This window comes from Solanum dulcamara, chromosome 6, assembly GCF_947179165.1.
Source record: "Solanum dulcamara chromosome 6, daSolDulc1.2, whole genome shotgun sequence".
Lineage (NCBI taxonomy): Eukaryota > Viridiplantae > Streptophyta > Magnoliopsida > Solanales > Solanaceae > Solanum > Solanum dulcamara.
Genome location: NC_077242.1, coordinates 67745110 through 67767038, shown reverse-complemented (window position 1 = coordinate 67767038; position 21929 = coordinate 67745110). Strand labels below are relative to the sequence as shown.

Here is a 21929-nt window from a genome sequence, read left to right as displayed (position 1 = left end):
AAATTTTAAAATTTTATTTTTTTACCCCACCTCCGCCCCTCCCCCTACCAGCCCCCGCCCCCCCTTCCCCCGCCCCAAAAAAATTAAAAAAATTATTTTTGAAAAATATTTCAAATTTTAAAAATTTTGTTTTTTACCTCACGCCCTACCTTGATCCCCTACCCCCCCCCCCCCACAAAAAAAATGAAAATATATTTTTGAAAATATTTCAAATTTTGAAATTTTTTTATCCACCCCTACCCCGACCTCCACTCCACTAGCCCCCCCCCCTCGCGCGCACACACATAAAAAAATTAAATTTGTTTTTGAAAAATATTTCAAGTTTTAAAAATTTAATTTTTGCACCCCACATCTAACCCCCCCCCCCCCCACTCACCAAAAAAATTAAAAAATTAGTTTTTTAAAAAATCAAATTATTTGAAAGTTAGGTTAGAGTTGGTGTGGTCGGATTTCAATTCGAAAGTTGGGATCTAGTCTAAATTTAAAAGTCGAGTTGGATCCCACATCAGATTTTGGATCGGATTCCGAATCAATTACTAGGGTTGATTTTCATGTCAGAAACTATTTTTTCTTTAAAAATATTTTCTACTCTCTAGCCAAAAATAAAAAAATATTTTCTAAAAAATATTTTCATTTACTAATCAAATAATAATAAAAAAATTTCGAAAAATATTTGTCACTCACCAACTAAACATAAAAAAATAAATTAAAAACCAACTTATTTTCCAAGAAAATATTTTATAGAAAAACATTTTCCTTCATACACAAACACACCCTTAATGTCATTCATGTGGAGTATTTCTTTGGTGACGTTAGGCAATTTACTCCAAGGCGTTTTGCTTCTGACTGGAGGTGGTCAGCCATGGCCTTTATTTCTCCTCCATTCAATCTCCATTAATTCACTCTAACTTTTATCCAATATCTTTTCTATTTACTTCACGATTATCTTTATATTCATTATTAGAAAAATTTCTTTACCTATAAATAAAGATGGTCTTCTTTTATTTTTTAGTACATGAAAATATAGATTGCATAAAAGTTAGTTAAAAGAGAGTTTTTATTAGTTGAATAAAGGTGTTTTTTTTATGGAGCTTTGGACTCAATTCTTGTCCAGAGTTTGTTGAGTTATACGTTGTGATTAGGCTGTTGTATTTTGGAGGAGACAAGTTAAGATAACTATTATTAGACCGGTGAAAAGATTTGTTGTAGTAGGCTTGAATCTCTTTAAAGAGAGCGAGATATCCGCGCCTCATCCTAAAAAAAAAAAAAATCTTCATTTTATTTTTCAATTATAAATTATAATCTTGTAATTTCATCAATACCTTATTTATGTTTACTCATTGATAAAATCGTATAAGAGTTGAAATTTTTTAAATAATTTTTATAAATTATGAAGTTTTTGCATTTTAAAAAATAATATAAATATTTAAATAAAATTTCAATTTCAAATCATAATTAAAAAGGGGCCCACCCTAAGAAGAAGGAACAAGTCATGATATATTTAAAACGTTTTAAAAGGCAAAAAGAGAGTTGGGGAAAGAACATGTTTGAGCCTGCAGTCCAAAACCCATTGTATATATAAACCTCCTCCTTTTGCTTTGTTATTCACTCCACCATTTCCTCTCATACTTTTCTTCCTTCTTTAATTTGTCTCTCTACACAAGAATTTCTTAGCCAACTTCCTATCATCCTTCAATGGTAAATTCTTCTTCTTTTATCTCTTTATTTATATCATATTGTTTAAATGACACAAGGTGGGAGGGAGGAGGGTGGGTAAGATTACATACACATCACCCTCCTCACATCTCATTTATGTGATTATATGTATATGTTGTTGTTGTATTTTTTCATACACATCATCCTTCACAAATTTTATTTGTGATGTTGTTGTTGTATTTTTAAAATTTCACGAGGTGTAAGGTGTGTGTGTTTTAGCATATTCCTGCTCAGATCTCATTTATGCAATCACATTGCATATGTTATTGTTGTTGTATTTTTTTTTATTGAGTTTTAAAGGTGTGAATAGAAAATAAAAGATTGTGACCTTTATGAAAGATTGTGTCTTTTTCAAATGGTTGTGATCGTTTCACCTTTAAAGAGTTGTGACCGTTCCGAAAGGTTGTGATTTTTCGAAGATTATGACTTTTTTGAAGAGTTCCGACTTTTTTGAAAGGTTGTGACTTTTGCGAAGGATTGTTACTTTTTAGATAAACCATAATAAGCACCTGTTCACATTATCTTTTGTCCTCCATAAATAAAGGATTTTTCTCTCATTTTTAAAAGATCGAATTTCTCCCTCTTCTGCATATATTTTTTCTTACAAACAAAGTTGAGTCTTTGTGTGAATCTTGGAATGAAATAATCCATAACCTTGGGTACAGTGAAGGGATTAAATTCTTTTAAGGACACACGGTGAATTTGTGGACACAAATACTATTTTTTTAATTTCATATTTAATATTTCTGGTTTGCTAACTTTAATATATGAGATAACACTTTTAAATTTGATAAGATAGAAATAAAAATATTGTACACGCCATTCTTTTTGGATTTTATTTTCTGAAATTGCACTGGATACATTATTATTGTATGTTTTGAATATCAGATTTTAATTTCTTTCTTCAATTATACCATTTAAAATGAAAAAAACTACTATATGTTATTGAAAATGAAGTAAGTTTTCCAGCGAATATATACTCCCGGCAGACACAATTTTTGGTGTATATTTATATTTTATTCTTTTTTTCTTTTTTGGACTAGTCATTCTAGAAAAGGAATATTAATAAAGTGATATTTAAAATTAGTACTAAAAGTTGGTATATCATAAATATCTTTCTTTTTTTGTTTTCTATTTCTTTGCTATTAAGATATACATGTTTAGGAGGAATCATGACTAAAACAAAGAGTTTATTTTTTCTAAAATATTTATTAATATTGAGTATTGTCACAAAATTGTTTGCATCATATATTACAGGCTGACTTGGCTTATAAGTATTCAATATTGAGGTCTGAACCTAATAATATTATATATTGACTTAAAATTATTATATAATTCATAAATTTTAAATTTTAATATTATTTGAGCGAGTTTTCATAAACTAACATACTCACTATTAAAAAATTAAAATTTAGTTATACTATTAAAAAATTAAAATTTAGTTATTGATAAATTCTATAATTAAATAGAAAAAATTCATCATTAATTTTATTTAGCAACGATTAATGATATATCATCAATTTTTTTTATTGACGAAATTCATAGCTAATATTTGTTTTTGATAGTGACTCTTCCTAGCTATCTATACGACATTATCAATTAATGTTTGAAATTAAATTAAAATATTAATTTAGTGATTCATAGTCAATGATTTCTTTTTTCAACTAAGAGTGAATGTTTTTTTTTCTTTTTTTTTTCCTTTCTCCTCTTTTGATGATTTCTTTTTCGTGCACGTCTTAGTTCCCCTTTTTAGTTTCTAACTTTTTCTTGTTTTGCTTTTTATCATTTTTTTTTATGGAGAAAAAAGTTTGATACACTTTTTGATATCTCAAAAAGTTTGGTAATCCTTTTTCATTTTTTTTTCATTTTTTTCTTCCCTTTATTTGGTGGTGATCCAATGGTTTAAAATATCTAAACTATTAGGATATTTGTCAATCAAATTCAGGGTTTATTTGGTAGGGAATGACATGTTTTGAAAAATATCCTTTATAGAAAAAAATATTTTTTTTAAAAAAAGGAAATAACTTTTTTCTAATAGAGGAAAAATAAATGATATTTTAGATTTATTGTCTTTTCCCTTCCCACCCAACGTCCTCAATCCCCAATTCTCTCCACCCCGAACCCCCATTCTCCACTCCATCCTATCACCATAATATTTTGCCAAAATAACACATTAAATACTTTTGAAATAATATTTTTTAATTATTTACCGAATATTAAAAAATAAATAAAATACCTATTTATTTTTAAAAAACATTTCCCCCCGTACCAAACACACCCTTAAAGAAATGTTCACAATGCTTAAGTAGGGTACAATTACTACAGGTCAGTATAGACTATGCTTAAATAATAAATTATTCAATTGGAATAATTTATGCTTGGATAACAACACTAATATTAAGTAGAGTACTAATTAATTAATGTTTTGCTTAATTTCTACTGGAAGTTAGTGATATGTTTTTTTAATTTAGGTTTTGCTTCTTTTGAGGGTATTTTTCTCCAGCAAATTTTGTCTTCTGCTAATCACTTTTTAGACATGATTCATCATATTTAGGCAGAGTTGGCACGGTAACCTTGGAGTAGTATTATTCAGCTTAGATAGTTTGAAACTTGAATTTGAAAAAAGCAAAAAATAATAATAATAAAAACTAATGTGTGAAGTATATATTCTTATGTTATCATTATATTTCAACATGTTATAATAAGTAATTATTTTATCTTATTTATCAGGTTATTACTCGATTTTTTCCTTATCAATGTACAAGATGTAAATATCATTTAGATGATCTAATTTCTACATTTGTTACCGAAAAAGAAAAGAAAAGGAAAATTTACCTAAATACACTGCTTATTTTATCATTTTTTTAATTTTTTTTATTATTTTAAAAAATTATAAAAATCTCTATTCTCTCTTATTCTAGAATAAATCAGTCGAATACATTACTTTATGCGATATATATTCGATCGATGTATCAGTCAGATATATCTCTTCTATTAATTTTATTGTTTTATACTCCTTTATTATTTCTTTTTTAGTAACCATCAATACATAGAATTTTAACATTGAGATTCCTTCTTGTCGCTACAAGAAAGTCTGTCGTTTTCATCCCTTTGATCTTCATTGCTAGATACCATAGTAATTATATTTGTACTGAATTTAGATGAGTTAAAATAATCTGAAGCTTAAAAATTATTTGGGCTAAAATGGATTAAAAAACAGGTCGTAATTCAATTCATTCAATTTTCAATAAGTTTTAATTGTTTTATTTTGTTCCTTTATAGATTTTTAGTATCTAATAGTTTTATTATTATTATTATTATTATGGCTATAAATAATATATCAAATTAAATAATTTTTTTATAAAATATTTTGATAAGATATCTCATGAGTCTATTTGAGCTATATGTCAGCCTAATTTTTAATGGGTTGAACTAAGTTAATTGAAATGAATTAAACTAATAAATAGACGGATCAATAATCGCTCCAAACTTAAACAGATTTGACGAGTTGGATTTGATTTTGCGATTCCTATTTATGACCTAATTAATTTGACTTTAATTAAGTTTAGGTTAGGCATTAGTATCCTTTTATGTGGTGGAGTTGGTAAATTATAGTAATTGAGATGCAAACAAAGTAGGAAGATCCTGTTACTTTCTCTTGTGTTTCCTATTTTGGCTTTTTATCTATGGAGAGTACTTGCACTAATGTCCTTTTTTTGAAATGATAGAGAACATAGTTTTCAATTGGGAAAAACAATTGTATTGTTCTAGAATATGCTTTTAGTAAGCATATATACACTTTATTACACTTTTTTTTCTTATCTAACTTTTAATTATGGACTTTCTTCGTACACACGTAACAATCTCCCCACTCAAATTAAGTTGACATGATCCCTCATAACGAATTTTGAGCTTATCTGAAGATTTGCTATGTGTCAATCACATTAATTGAGTATATTATGAGCCCGTTTGGATGAGCTTAAAAAAAGTAATTTTTATGTATGAAGTGTTTTTAGAACTTTGAAGTGCTGAAAGTTATTTTTATAAATAAGCAGTTGAGTGTTTGGATAAAAGTGCTTATGATGTGAATTTTAGGGTTAAAAGAATAAAAAAAATAGTTTGGAAATTTAGTTAAAATATAAGGGATATAAAAATAATTTTCATGGTCAAAGAAAATGAGTTTAAGCACTTTAGAAAAAAAAAGTTAGGAATCCTAACTTTTCATTTTTGACTGACTTTAAGAACTTTATGGCTTAAAGTCAACATTAGACAAACACGTCCAAAAGCTAAAAAAGGATTTTAAGTTGGTTTGACCAACTTAAAGCCAATCCAAACGGGCCAAAGCCTACCTTCTGTTTTTTGCTTATATATCTCTAAGATACAACGTAAAGGTAAAATTAACAAATCGGTTCATAGACGGACAATGACATTAAATCGATCGAATCCCAACCATCACTTTGATGTCTCTATACTCGTCTTATCAAATTATAAATTTTAATTGTGTGTGTTTGGATATAGGTTATAGAAGCAGAGGTGGGGCCTAGGGTTGTTCTAACAACACCCTTATCGTTGGAGGAGGAATCAGATGCTGATTACAGAGCACCTAATCTGCTCCATCGAATTTTAAGCCTTTTCACAAGTGTACGGCCAGGATCTGATCTCACTCGTATACAGGCAAGTTTTTTTTAAAATAAAATTATTTATTTATATTATATGTATTATGTCAGTCGTAGGAGTGTTTATCGATTGGTTCAGTCTAATTTTGGGAAGATGTTGTTTGTTCAACATTTGTCAAACTTCCTCTTTTTTCTCTTCAATGCACCACCTTCATCTTTCACTTTCAAAGAATGATAAGGCTTTTTCGGTCAGAGCCAACGACCATTAGGCTTCATCATATTGATATTAGCTATTAACTAAATTCTTAAAATTAAAAAGCGTATTGATAATCCGATAAAAAATTTACAAAATTGATTAAAAATCATTAACCTATTAACTCGATATTATTAAATTAGTAATATTTTTTTATTCGATTTATCAGTTATATCAATTTTGTTACTGCTTTTATATTTGTTGGCGAAGGTAATTCCCAATTTGTCTATTTCAAATCTTGAATGATGGCAGGACAGAATCTTTTTAGTTGTTTTAATTCACTAAATAGTACTAAAAGATATATAATTAATTATCAATTAGGACACATTATCTTTTTAGTTTGGCCCCAACTTATTTTTCTTCAATTGTTTAGGTTGAGAATCATTTGTTGGTAAGGAAAGAGGAACAACAAAATTTAAAAAGTTATAATGTATATCTACCTAATCCATAACAATCAATGTCATTAAAGTTTGTTGAAATTGCAAATCAAGAAAAAAAAAAGAACAGTATATTCTCAAATTTTAATTACCAGAAAACAAAAAATAAAATAAAATAAAATAAAAATGATAACCATAGTGACTAAATTAATTTTGATTCGGTTGTTAACATGCATGGGAGATATTTAATGTTGGTATAAAAAAATAATAAAAGAGATGTATAATACATTGATCACTATTCAATTAAAAAGATCACTAGTTTTTAGTTGAAATTATTCGGAGAAAAATATTCAGTGACTAGTCTCATATATATTTTGATTGAGTCAATACAACAACAACAACAATTCAGTGAAATCCCACGACGTGGGTCTGGAGAGGGTAAAGTGTACGCAGACCTTACTCTTACCAAGGTAGGACGGCTGTTTCCAAAAGACCCTCGGCTCAGAAAAAGCATAAAAAGAGGTTAGATAAGGCTAAGAAGTTCAAAGCGATATGAGAAAGAAAATAACGAGAGCGACACATATAGAGTAATCAAAGTACAGAAAGTAATAGATAACAAGAGAAATCAGAGCTCAAGAAATTATAGTGCGCTAATGCACCTACTAATAAGGAAGAATAATGTGGGTCCTCCACACCCTCATATCTAAGGTTATGTCCTCGGTAAGCTGTAACTGCGACATGTCCTGTCTAATCACCTCTCCCCAATATTTCTTCGGCCTACCCCTACCTCTTCTGAAACCATCCATGTGTAACCTCTCACACCTTCGTACTGGGGCATCTGTGTCTCTCCTCTTCACATACCCAAACCATCTCAGTCGCATTTTCCGCATCTTGTCTTCCACCGAGGCCACTCCTACCTTGTCCCGAATAGCCTTGTTTCTAATCTTGTCGCTCCTGGTTTGCTGACACATCCATCTCAACATTCTCATCTCGGAAACTTTCATCTTTTGAACGTGAGAAACTTAACTGGCCAACACTCCGCCCCATATAACATAGCCGGTCTAACCACCACTTTGTAGAACTTTCCCTTAAGTTGTGGTGGCACCTTCTTGTCACATAGCATACCGAAAGCAAGCCTCCATTTCATCCACCCTGCCCCAATACGGCGTGTGACCTCATCGTCAATCTCTCCGCTGCTTTGCACGATAGACCCAAGGTACTTGAAACTACTTTTTTTTGGATGGCCTGGTCACCAAGCCTAACTTCCGCGCCAACCTCCTGAGGTGTCTTACTGAACTTGCACTCTAAGTACTCTGTCTAGGTCCTACTCAGCTTAAACCCTTTAGACTCCAAGGTATGTCTCCAAATCTCAAGCGTAGCGTTAACTCCACTACAAGTCTCATCGATCAGGACTATGTCGTCCGCAAAAAGCATACACCATGACACCTCACCTTAAATTTGTCGCATCAATCCATCCATCACCAAGGCAAATAAAAAAGGACTGAGAGCTGATCCTTGATTCAACCCCATCATAACTGGAAAGTGCTCTGAGTCCCCTCCTACTGTCCTTACCATGGTTTTGGCACCCTCGTACATGTCCTTGATCATCCTAATGTACACCACAGGTACACCTTTAGCCTCTAGACATCTCCATAGTATCTCTCGCGGAACTTTATTGTAAGCCTTTTCTAGGTCAATGAATACCATATGCAAGTCTCTCTTCCTCTCCCTATACTGCTCCACCAGTCTCCTCATAAGATGGATGGCTTTTGTAGTTGAGCATTCCGGTATAAATCCGAACTGGTTCTCTGAAATAGACATGCCTCTCCTCACCCTCATCTCCACCACTCTTTCCCACATTTTCATAGTATGGCTTAGAAGCTTGATATCTCTATAGTTGTACCAGCTCTGGATATCCCCCTTGTTTTTGTATAGGGGGATCATTACGCTCGACCTCCATTCTTCGGACATCTTTGTCATCTTAAAGATGACATTGAATAACCTAGTCAGCCACTCCAAATCTACCGAGCTCACGCTCTTCCAAAATTCCCAGGAATCTCGTCAGTTCCGATCGCTCTTTCCTAGCGCATCTGACGAATAACACCCTTAACCTCCTCGACCGTAATACTCCTGCAACACCTAAAATCGTGACGCCTCCCTGTATGTTCCAAATCTCCCAACATAATCTCTCTGTCCCCTTCTTCATTTAAGAGTTTATGGAAGTATGACTATCATCTCTGTTTAATGAGGTTCTTCTCTACTAATACTTTTTCATGCTCGTCCTTAATTCGGTCCACATTGTGTGCCCTTCTCTCCCGCACCCTGGCTAGCTTGAACAATTTCCTATCCCCTCCTTTCTCTTCTAGTTCAGCATAAAGGCGTTCAAAAGCTGTCGTTTTTGCCGTCGAAACTGCCGACTTCGTCTTCTTTCTCGCTATCTTATAAAGTTCCCTATTCGTCCATACAAAAAAAATTAGGAAGTTTTTAAATATTTCAGTGAGAATTTATTTTTCATCATGTATTTTTTCAGTGAGCTAATTCAGTAAAAAATGAGTCAAATCATGTTTTGTAACACAAATTTTCCATCAGTTTTTTTTGGTAACCATGTAAACATTACCATTACGAGAACAAAAACATACACCTAAAGAGCCCTTGAGTACATCAATGCATCTCAAGTCTCCAACAAAACACAAACTAGTTACACTTTCAGCCTTTGTAAAAAGTCACTACATCTACAAACTTTTCTTGATGAACTAAGTATGTCTATTCTATCTAAAATCTCCCTCTTGATTTTTGTGTGTATCTCATCTGTCTGTACATGTACCCCTTTGAAAATTTTACAGTTCCGAACTCTCCATGTATGGTAGATCATTGCTCCCCAAGTCGCAGCTACCACTTGTTTCTGAAAATGCATCCATTTCTTTCTTTTGACTTTCAGCATGATGTCTTTCACCTCCCCTAGCTATAAAGGCAAGCATGTCCACTGTTCAACACCCTTCTTAACCTCAATGAACCATGAGCATTCACTGAACATATGTTTGGAAGTCTCTAGCTTCTGTGCATCACACAAACAACAATTAACTTCCTCCACTGAGATGTTTATCTTCACCATTCTTTCCTTAGTTAGCAATCTATCTTGGACAGCTAGCCATAGGATAACTCTATGTTTAGGTTGAGTCACTGCACTCCAAATACATTCAACAATGATTGATCTGCAGTGATACCCTTTGAGATCTATATAGCTTCTGGTAATTGAGTATTCACCTCCTCTAGTCAGTTTGTATCTGTCTTGCACATACCAGTGTTGCATCTTTGTTTTCACGGAATGGATCTTTCTCCAGTATCAACTACTATCTACAGGGGCCTTATGTGTCCAGATATCGAGTCCTTCTTTCATATACACACCATGAACCCACTTAACCCATAGGGGATCCTTATTAACAATTAATTGCCAAAACAACTTACCAACAGATGCAAGATTCCATAAGCTGCATTCCTTGATATTCAGCCCTCCAAATTTCTTAGGTAGACACACTGTACTCCATGATACTAATGACCCTTTCTTCTTAACCTCAGACCTACCCCGTAAGTACTCTCTACATCTCTTATCTACCATTTTTGCTATATATTGTGGGAGAACAAAAACTGATCCCCAAAAGCTGTTTAGTATGACTTGAATCCTCCCAGCATAGGATAGTTGTTTAGTATAAGTCAATCTAATTTTGTCTGTGATTTTTTCCACTAGATGTTGGCACTCTAACTTACTCCATCTTTTTGATGATAATGGCAGTCCCAGATATCTGATAGAGAATTCTCCAAGTGTGAACCCAGTCCTTAACAGTAATTGGTTTTTCACCTGATCTGTCACTCCGGCTACAAAAATACTCGATTTCTCCATGTTGGCAACTAATTCAGATACATTACTAAAGTGTGAAAGAACCTCCATTACTCTATTCACAGCCTCACCATTAGTTCATGGTGGAAAATTCGATGTTTCTAGTGGTGGGTAGCCTGTTAAACTTACCAAGTATCTTTCACTTAGATACTTGAATTATGATTTGTTCCAATTAAGCATTTGAACACATGATAAAGTGTTTTATTAGACATTTTTAATTCAAATTTTAAAAATAAGTTTATGCAAATGTATTCTCAAGCACCCATCATATGATAAATTAACCGCATAACATATGTCACATATTTTAACTATATACATACTATTAAAAAGTCATTATTTTTTCATTGAAATTTCCCACTAAAAATTATTCCCATAGATGTTTTGATTGAATTATTGTGGAAAGAAAAAATAGTAGTGTTTTCACATGAAAAAAATTAGGAAGCTTATTTCAGTGAAAATCTATATCCCACCATATATTTTCTTAGTGAATTGGTTCGATAGGAAATGAGTGAGAAAATTATGTTTTATAACACAAAATTCTCATTGATATACAATGGAAAAAACCTCTACTTTTAGGAGTGAAATTAACCTCAATTAGAACATACCCAAAGTTTTACGGCTTATGTTTATTGATATAATTGAACTACCATTTGCTTTTTTTGCGATGTAATTTTAGCTACATCCACTATTCAACTTCCCAAAATCACAATTATGATAGAGTACGTCGATAGTCTCTTAAACTTGTTCATATACTTAATTTAAACACTTAAATTACGATATGTTTTAATTGATAACCTGAACACACAATAAAGTGTTTATTAGATACTTTCGATTCAAATTCTGGAAATTCTTTGCACATGTTCTTAAGCATTTACTATGCAGATAAGTTGACCATATGTCATCTCCTTTAGTTATACATATCAGCCTCAATTTGATCATGTTTGAAATTTTACGGCTTATTTTTGTTGATAATTAAACCCTTTTTTTTGGTAATGTAATTCCAGCTACCTCCACTATTCAACCTCCCAAAATCACAGCTGCAATGCTATGGGGAATCAGTGTATTGTATCAACAATGACATGTTAAGCAAGTGTGGGAAAGGGGAGAATTCACTTGAAAGGTTGACAGCAGTGGTGGGTTGGAGCATATCCACTTTGAGGCCTTTAATATTTGGTGTGGCTCCTTATAATCCTATTCTTGGTGAGACTCATCATGTCTCTAGAGCCTCTCTCAATGTCCTTTTGGAACAGGTATAGAAATATTCTCTTTTAATTGATTTATAATAGGTAAAGTAATGCTTTAAAATATATTTTTTTTGAGTCGAGGGTCTTTAAAAAATAACTTTTATATCATAAGATATGGTTAAAATATGTGCTTATGAAGTCATATTTGATATGTTATTGTTGATCAATGCAAGGGGAATGAAATGAAATTTCACCAAAAGTAATCATAATATTTTAACTGTTTGAACTGCAATCTATAATAGATTTAGTAGTACTCTTCACATAGTGAAACACACAAAGTGATTTGTCAAATTTTTGGAATTTGAGAAATTCCTTAATCCACCTTGGCTTCAAATGTTTGAAGTTCAATACTACTAGTAATTTTATTCTTTCTATTAGAGGGAGGCTAGTGAAATGGTTAAATTTTAATTAAGAGAAGTTTGGATATATTATAAAAAAAAATTGAATATTAAAAAGGAACAATTTCAAATATATACAATAAACAAAGTAGTTTACAACAAATATAATCATGTTTTATTTACATAAAAAATAGTCAAAATCATAGGAAATATACAGTGGCTATACAATATAGCTTGCCAAAAGTCATAGAAAGTATACATTGACTATACAATATAAATTACTTATACATGAGTTATACATTGAATATACATTATGATACACTCAAAAACTGAATATAACTTGACTATACATGAAATATACACTGACTATACATGCTTATATAATGAATGGCCATTTTTTTGATAATTACTTTGATCGAATGGTCTTCAATTATCCCTATTAAAAAAATCTAGGGAGTAGGGGGTATTGGAAAAGTTTCATTACCCATTAGATGGTGGGCCTTGTTGCAGCTGGGCTTAGTATTTGATGATACCTTCATTCTTCAAAAGAGATGACCAATGGGCTGATCGCGAACCCAAATCAATTAGGCCAGTTTTTCTGTTAGGGTTTGAGTCTCTTTGAATACGACATTGCCTTTGCCCGCGGCAAGAAACCTAGAGAAAAAAATTCATAATAGTTTGAAGTTTAAAGATTTTTTTTTTATAAAAGGATTTCACATTTGGTACTTACGAAAAGTACTATGTCTCATTATTGAAAGAAAAAAGACACATTTTTATGACAAATTGATTGTTGAAAAAAATCTAAATTTGGTGTTTTATTATTTTAGGTCTCCCACCATCCACCAGTGACTGCTCTTCATGCAACTGATGAGAAAGAGAATATTGAAATGATATGGTGCCATAATCCTGTCCCAAAGTTCTATGGTATTATTAATTGTTTTAGCCAATTTTTATTCTTTTCTTTCATTTTTATTTATGAATTAGTTACTAATAAAGTAGAGTAACAGATAATTATTCATTTTAAAACTTTTTATTTTCTCTTTTTTTAATTAACAAAATGAAAGAGAATAAATTAAATTTTCTTAGGTCAGACTTTTCTCCCAAGCGTATTGGTATTAAATCCCTTCTTCTTTTAACATGAACATGAATTAGATTCTATTTTAGGAGAAACCTCCGCTTGAACTATTCATAAGATCGTCAAGCTCTCTCAATTTTTTTACTTAGTTCCGCTTTTGAGCTATATCGTGGTGTGGGGAGGGGGGTTATTTCTCCACTAAAACGTGTATCTTTATGGCTATATCATCTAAAGATTAGTATGAGCCTTAGTATTCATCTGCAAATACTGTAGTGAAATTGAGACTACTCAACCTTAAAAGTTAATTCACATGTAGACAAGGTCATACGCTTGTTTGGCTCCTCGTGGAGTGTAGCTCATATTCAAATATCTTATTGGGGAGCAAGACTATGCTCATGAAGCTCCGGCAAAAAGGAAAGTCTAGCTATATCGTATGCCCATTAGTGTAGGATTCTTCTAAAAAGCGCAAGTTGACTATGAGACCTAGAACCTTTACTTAATGATGAATAAAGGGAAGCTCTTGGAGAGAATTAGAGCTTAGTTTTTTTTTTTCTGATCTCTAATTAGGGAATGAAAACAATGCAATTTTTTTTAAATAAAGAGTGTATAATCTTTAAGTGCAAAAAGAAGATTTTTCTTTCTTTACAAGTTAACATGCAAATAAGGAACCCAATTAGTTAGACTACTCAATAATTTAGGGAAAAGAATTAATAGAAATCATCTTTAAAAATTGTACTTTGGTCATTCAAATAAAATTCTTTCATTTAGCAACTATATATTAAAATTTTATTTAGCAACTATATATTAATTCTTTGTCCCCTATTGGATCACAATCATCCCAAGTTAACTTAAACAATTTATTTATTTTTGATTTTTTTGTGATAACAATCGAATTGCTTATACACTAAACAGGTACACTAAACAGGTACTTATATATATTTACTAAAAGACTGACGATTTTTCAATATATATGTCACAGGTACAAAAATAGAAACTGAGGTACATGGAAAAAAGGAGTTGAAGCTTCTAAATAGGCAAGAAAACTATGTAATGAACTCACCAAAATTGGTGATTAGACTTCTTCCATTTCCTGGTGTTGATTGGGTTGGAAATGTAACAATTAAGTGTGAAGAAACTGATCTTCAAGCTGATTTATATTACAAAGGAGCTTCTTTCTTAAGCAATAGAGGAAATAGATCAATTAAAGGCAGGATTTTTGTGACTTCAACTTCAAAGACAATTTGTGAGATCAATGGCCATTGGGATAGGTAAACATGCACTTTAAATTATAAATTCCTTCCTCCTTCCCATCAATATATTTTCAAAAGAAAGATGTGTATAGTAATAGGATTTAGGGTGTTTTTAGTAGGAAGGAAAGTGTTTTCCACGAAAACTATGTGGTGTTTTTTTTTTTAATTATTATTTTTATGTTTGCAAGTAAGCAGAAAATATTATCTTAAAAAATATCTGTATAAAATTTAGGAAAATACTATGGAGTTGGGGTAGGGGTGTCACGGGGGCTACAGGAATGAGGTTACAGAGATGGATTCAAAATTTTAATTTTATGGATTCAACTTTTAAGGTTTGCACATTGAACCTATTATATATTTAAAGTTATATGAGTCCATATCTACTCATTATTACAATTTTACTAAATTCTTATACATAAATTTAAACTATTGAGTTCATATGAACTCGATACAAACAAGCTAAATTCGACTTTGTGGGGTTGAGGGTGGGGGAGGAGACAATTAGTATGAATGTCATTTAATTTATTGAACTTGTTTTCTTACTAAAGTCATTTTCTTCAGTTTTAAAGACTTACTTTTTCTAGAGAAAATATATTTTAAAAATCGCTACTATCATGAGAAAATTAGAGAAAATGTTTTCCCACATACCAAACACACCCTTAAGTATGAATTTTAGAAAAACAAGGTGCTTAAAAAAGATTTTTGTGAATCTAATAGATATTTTGGAGTACCAACAATCTTTATACCATTCTTTTAAGTACATATCCTTCTTGTCTATTTACAGTTTTGAGTTTCTGATTTTCGTATCTTTTTATTAAATGTTTCATTTTTTATTTTCTTTTTGGTTTGTTACCACAGAACTGTGACAACTAAGGATATAACTACAGGAAAAGTAAATGAGATTTACAATGCAAAGGAAGCACTATCTGGGATGAAGACTCCTATTGTGAAAGATCCAAAGGTATATTTCTTCAAATATATTTTCTCCGTCTCAAATTATCTGTCGTAATTTTCTTTTACATATTCATTAAAAAAAAGTACTCTCATCTCACTTAATTAACACTCCATCTAAGCGATTCATCATATTTGAACGTTAATCTACCACGACTCTCTTCCTTTTCTTAGTGTTATAAGTGATTTGGAAATCATTTAAATAATGCAACCTCACAAGATTACATATTTTGCTCTTCTAATATACTTATTTTCTTGTGCTTATTTATTAGGTTGTTATGACAAGTGAATCAACAGTTGTATGGGCAGAAGTAAGTCAATCAATCCTAAGTAGAAATTGGGATAAAGCAAAGGAAGCAAAGACAATAGTAGAAGAAAAGGAAAGAGAATTTGCAAAAGAAAGAAAATTCAAATCTGAAATTTGGATTCCAAAACATTTTAGAATATCATATAGCAAGGAGTTTGGGTGGGAGCCCACACCAAATGATAGGTGGGTCCCACCAGCTCCTATTATTGTTCCTACTTGATCAAATTTTAATAATAATTTTAGGTCATTTTCCTTCATTAAATTCATATGTTCTAATATTTGTATTGATGTAAGATGCAGTTGTGTACCTAGAGATATTGTTAATTAATGGCTACTTGTCTCACTCTTAATTATGCCTACCTAATCAAAAAGTTAAATTTTGACATGGAAAGTGTCGACTTTAAATGGCTGGTTCAATTGGTCAAACTTAAAGTTTATCACTATTCATTATTAGATAAAGTAGCCTTCTTCTATATTGACATTTTCTCAGAACTTGTTTTCAATAATTATTAAATAAATAGTTGAGATGTGATTCAAATCCCATCAATAGGTCTAATTAATTAATATTGTATCTACTCTATCAATTTGTAATAGGAAATTACAGATTTTTAGATCATTTACTTCTTTAAATTCATATGTAAAATTATTGGTGGTGGCTTGTCTTCATTCTTACTTCCTCTATTTGATTTGATTCATTCTTCAGAAAAAAATATATAATAATTTTATTATATAATCCCTAATTATTATAAATCGTTTCATTCATTGAAAAATGAATTTTAAATAATTAGTACTTAGTAATAAAGATAAAATAAGTATAAGATCATAAATTATTTTCTTAATTTTTTTTAATTAAATAAATAAAAATAAATACTTATTTTTATTATAATGTCAAACCGCTGACTTTAACAACCTGGTGTGCCAGCTGCTTATATCTTTTTTGGTTGACAAAATCTAGGGAATTTGTACAAACTCTCCATTTTCCTTTTCTTTTCTTATTTTATTATTCCTGATGTAACCAAACAATCAGTTTTATAAAGTTGTAGTAAGAGTTTGTGAACAAACAAGCTCATGGTATTTCTTTTTAGCATCTTGATTTATGTTATTTGACGTAAGTCGATATTGAATTGATATGTTAAAGTGTGTGACTATCTTTCTTATAAAAGTGTGTGACTATCATTTAAATGCATTAAGTTATTAAAAACACTTTAAGCCTAATTTGAATTAGGCATATGCTAGATTGCCAAGGGAACATGACAAAGGTTCAAGAAGAACTACAATTTGCAATGTGAATTTTGCAAATTGAAGGGCAATGAGAATTGCTGTATAGAATTCACTGTAACAAATAAAGGATTTTGCTATAATTATTTAATAACAATAATATAATTGTCGTTATATTATATTTAGTGGCAATAATATAATCTAAGTATTTATAACCAATACTTTCTAGAAATGTCGCTAAAGATTTTAGCGATTTGGATGCAATGACATTAACTCAATTATTGCTAATATTTTTGCAATAATAAAATACTACTGCTAAAAAATATCTATTACCATGAAATGTCTCATTTTGCTGTAGTGATAGTTTGTTACCCTTTAGATTTCAAGAGTATAGAATGATGTTTAGCTTATTTCATTATAAACTCCACGAACAGAAATATTTATATATTAATAACAATATATTCAGCGGAATTTTTCTAAATAGCATATGAATAGGGCAAGGTGTACACACATATTTTTTTGAATGAAACCTTTTTTACACACAAAATTTCAACTATTTTTCAAGTTAAATACACATCCAAACATAACTAATTTCCAAATATTTTCATTATTTTTCTTCTAAATATCACATTTTTTATGTCCTAATGCACCCCATAAATTTAAAGTAGTTAAGATGCAGTAATGCCAATTTTGTCTTCATGCATCACCATTGACTTTCAACAGTATGCATTAACAAAACACCCAATTTTCGTTCATAAACACATGTAACTCAAGAAACACCAATTGTTTTTTCATATATTTACAAAAAGGAAACCATTGAAAGAGCTAGAAATTTGCAGAAATCAAAATACTAACCTTCTTCTTCTAAAGAGACTTGAGAAGCCAACTAGAATAGTTCAAAAGAAAAATTGTTGAGAATACAAGAGTAACAATTTTCTTCATGATCTATATATACTTCACACCTTCAATTTTTTTCTCTTGTAGATCAGACTCACTCCTCCGATTAAACGATCTTTCTCGAATAGTATCCAGAAGTGGTTCCCATTTTGGTGACTTTTTCGATATTCGTAGTCCCATAGTACCATAGGTTATAAGTCGTTCTTTCTCTTTCTCTGGATCAACCCTAATACTCTCATCTGAAAACCGGTTAGGGCTACTAGTAGTACTACCATTCCATGACTTTTTCTTCCTTGACTTGTCCTTATTATATACCATGGGATTTTTGGCTATCCTATTAAGTTTTCTAGCAATTGGAGCCAATTCAATAGGAGATATATTAGATTGAAAAGTTGAATGAGGTAATAAAAAGTAAATATGGCCTTGTTGCAACATGTAATCAAGCTTGAGAGGTTGTAAACAAGTGGATAAAAGTTGGGATTGAGTGAACATAAAGTGCTTTTGGGGTTTTCCAATGACTTCACTAACACTAATAGGATGATCAAAATCTTCTACATAGCCATTTAAATGCACCACTCTAATAGTCTTGAGTTTATTAGAGTGTCCAATTTTGAAAGAGAAGCACCAATACATTTTTTTTCTTCTTCTTGGTTTTGAGATTGATGATAATTGGACAAATATATATATACACATATGTTAGACTTTGAAAATCTTGGGTTTATCTATTTAATACCAATCAGCCAAGTAGGCTAGTTGCCCAATTGTAGAATAGAAATACACCCAACTGTACCTACTTTTGAATATGTCATAACCGTGGGGATAGGGGGGAATCAAGAAAGCATAAATAACACGCTGCAACAAACAAATAAAGAATTTTAGGGCAATAATAAATATAAATATTTATAATCAACACTTTATATAAATATCGTTAAAAGTTTTAGCGATTTTGAATATTTATAATCAATACTTATATAAATATAGTTAAAGACTTTAGCGACTTTGGATATTTATAATCAATATTTTATATAAATATCGTTAAAGGCATTAGCGACTTTGGATATAATGACATTAACTAAATTGTGCTAAATGTTTTTACAGTACTATTAAATATTGCCGCTAAAAGAAAAATCAATTGTTATTATATGCCTCTTTTGTTGTAGTGATAAAAATTTCGATGTTCAATATTTATATTGGGGATTGATAAAATTTGGATCCGCACCAACAACAAGAAGTCATAAAATTACACGTTTCTCCTTTTAAATGAGTTAGTTTTAAAAAAAAAAAATTGTCCTTCAAATTGGGTGATATTTAATTTTTGTCCTTTACTAATCGAACTTATGTCTAGTGGAACATAAGTTCTTTAGAAACTATAAATATGAATATTTATAATCAACACTTTATATAAATGTCGTTAAAGACTTTAGCGACTTTGAATATAATGACATTAACTCAATTTCGCTAAATATTTTTATAGTAATATTAAATATTGCCACTAAAAGAAAAAACAATTGTTATTAAATGCCTCTTTTATTGTAGTGACAATGTGATCGTAATTTTTATAAAAAAAAAATCTCGTTCGATGTTTGATATTTATATTGGAATTAACAAAATTTGAATCCGCACTAGCAACGAGAAGTCATAAAATTGCATGCTTCTTCTTTTTAAATGAGTTAGTTTTTAAATTTTTATCCTTCAAATTGGGTGAGATCTAATTTTTGTCCTTTACTAATCGAACTTATGTCTAATGAAACATAAGTTCTTTAGAAACTATGCTCGAAAATAACTTATAAAATATTATGATACAGAAATATAAACTTATGCCACACAAAAAAATTATTTCTTACTAGAGACATAAATTAAAGACTAACACCAAATAGAGACAAAAGTTTGAATAACCCATAGAAAGTCCAACATTAGGAGAAAAAAGGCTCCCGACAAAGATAATTTTGTACCCAATCTAGTTCAAACCTAAAATCTCAACTTAAAAAGAGAAAATACTTTCCACAAAGATAATTTTTAATAGTTTCTTTGAATGTTTTGATGATATACTAATCAATTTTTTATTTACATAAAAAAATAATCTTTTAGGAGTATTTGTACGTAATTCAACAACGTAACTTTCACATACCAGTAAAGTTTGTGTTAATGTGCACTTTATTATCAGAAATCCTTATAGCCGCCTCGTCCCGTTTGTCATCCCTGTTAATTATGATCATTATAACACTAAATTTAATCTTTTCCATAATCAGAGTGTTATAGTTTTCGAGTTTGACCCAAGCCTAATCGTAAAAAAGCCAAATAAGAAATATAATACTTATTTGAATTGAGTATTTATATCAAAACGTGTAATTTACTATAATTATAGGGTCAGATTTTTTTTACTGAGTGAGTGCAAGTGAACACCCTTCCATCCTCTTAGATCTCCCCTTATCAAAGTTTGCTTATGTTAATATATATAAATGGCCAATAGATTAACATTTTATGCTTATTTACTGAATAAAAAAAAAATCACTTATTTTTCAAACAAAAAAATATTCCTTCATGCCAAACACACCTTTAACGAGGTAAGAATTTAATCATGATGAAGTGCTAAAACTTTATGAACAGACACATATCATATATTTATTAATTTTTAATATATCTAAACATTGGACGCAAATAAGTTGTTTACCTGAGAGATTCTAACATCATTTGACATCATTTACAATGAAGTTGACAAAAAAAACGTTTTGTAGGTGATTTATACATGGTCCATTCCATCCAATGGAAGCTAATATTCAAATATATATAACTCTGCCCTCATATTGTCAAACTCTGGGCAGAATATGAAGAAAAAGACATGTGAGCTTGACAACTAAGGACACTTATTTACAGTGACGGAGTCAGGATCTTCACTAAGAAAATTTAAAATTTGAAGAAGTAGATACATGAACTAGTCAAACAGGGTTCGATATCTAATATATATAAATCATTTTAACCATGTATAAATAGTAAAAATTTTGGCCGAAAGAGGTTCAGATGAACGACCACATGGTGGCTCCACCCCTGCTTATTCATATTGGTGTTTATATTAAGATAATAAATGTATGGCATATGTTGAAATTTATATATTTATCACTTAATTGTGATAAATTAATATATAATTTTTACTATATTAAATTATTAACTATAATAAATTACTGATCTGATGTAAACATTCGATGCAAATACGTATTTATTGTTATTTTCTTGCCTTTAGTTTATTTATAGATGATGACAAAATTAAAAAGAATGTAACCAATTTACTCCAAAATATGGAATAACTATACTTGAATAATTCGCTCACGGGAATTAATGGTAATTATGATAACCTTATACATATATTTATTACTGTCACGATCCTGACCCACCGTAATTGGCACCCACACTAATTCTTTAGTAGAAAAACCACTATTACAACCCAAATTAACAATAATCACCAGAGAATAAGCAATTCCATGTACTAAACAGATTAAATATAAGAAAAGGGTGTTGAATCCCCATAAACTCAGTCCGTTCAACTAATCATGCGGAAATACCCTTAGAATCTAAAAATCGATATACCAAAACTCTAAGAAAAAACAAGTCTAAAGGAAGGGGGATGCAACCCCAAAAGTCATAACATAACAAGTCTGAAAGTCTAAGTCCTGAGAGAAGGACTAAGATAAAGAAGAGCCCATGGTAGCCAGAAAGAAATGGCTCACCCTTGAACTCTTGGCACTAGTGATCTTCTCAACAGCCGCCAAAAAATACCATGTGCTCAACAAAAATAGA

The 21929-nt window shown here is 30.6% G+C and overlaps 2 protein-coding genes across 3 annotated transcripts; one reads left to right on the top strand and one right to left on the bottom strand.

Annotated features, from left to right (window-relative positions):
- The first annotated feature begins 1538 nt into the window (after positions 1 to 1538).
- LOC129891296 (oxysterol-binding protein-related protein 4B-like) lies at positions 1539 to 16372 on the top strand. Of its 2 annotated transcripts, none has more exons than XR_008767164.1 (7): positions 1539 to 1698; positions 6235 to 6390; positions 11862 to 12107; positions 13267 to 13363; positions 14494 to 14782; positions 15652 to 15725; positions 15988 to 16126. XR_008767164.1 is itself a non-coding variant. In XM_055966603.1 (7 exons), the coding sequence occupies exons 1-7, from the start codon at positions 1696 to 1698 to the stop codon at positions 16240 to 16242; spliced, it is 1149 nt and encodes a 382-aa protein (XP_055822578.1). In that variant the 5' UTR covers positions 1539 to 1695; the 3' UTR covers positions 16243 to 16372. The 2 variants fall into 2 exon arrangements, 1 of the variants encoding a protein (XP_055822578.1); XM_055966603.1 differs by having other exon boundaries at positions 15623 to 15725; positions 15988 to 16372.
- Positions 16373 to 18185: 1813 nt separating this feature from the next.
- Positions 18186 to 18770, bottom strand: LOC129892927 (uncharacterized). The gene has a single exon (XM_055968439.1). The coding sequence runs from the start codon at positions 18768 to 18770 to the stop codon at positions 18186 to 18188; it is 585 nt and encodes a 194-aa protein (XP_055824414.1).
- Positions 18771 to 21929: the final 3159 nt, after the last annotated feature.

What these genes read in the sequence shown, in the direction of transcription:
- LOC129891296 (XM_055966603.1), top strand. An exon ending in TCAATGTCCTTTTGGAACAG is followed by an intron (nt 12,108 to 13,266) that starts GTATAGAAATAT and finishes TTATTATTTTAG; the next exon opens with GTCTCCCACCATCCACCAGT. An exon ending in CTATTGTGAAAGATCCAAAG is followed by an intron (nt 15,726 to 15,987) that starts GTATATTTCTTC and finishes CTTATTTATTAG; the next exon opens with GTTGTTATGACAAGTGAATC.
- LOC129892927 (XM_055968439.1), bottom strand. Translation starts at nt 18,770, where the DNA reads ATGTATTGGTGCTTCTCTTTCAAAATTGGACACTCTAATAAACTCAAG.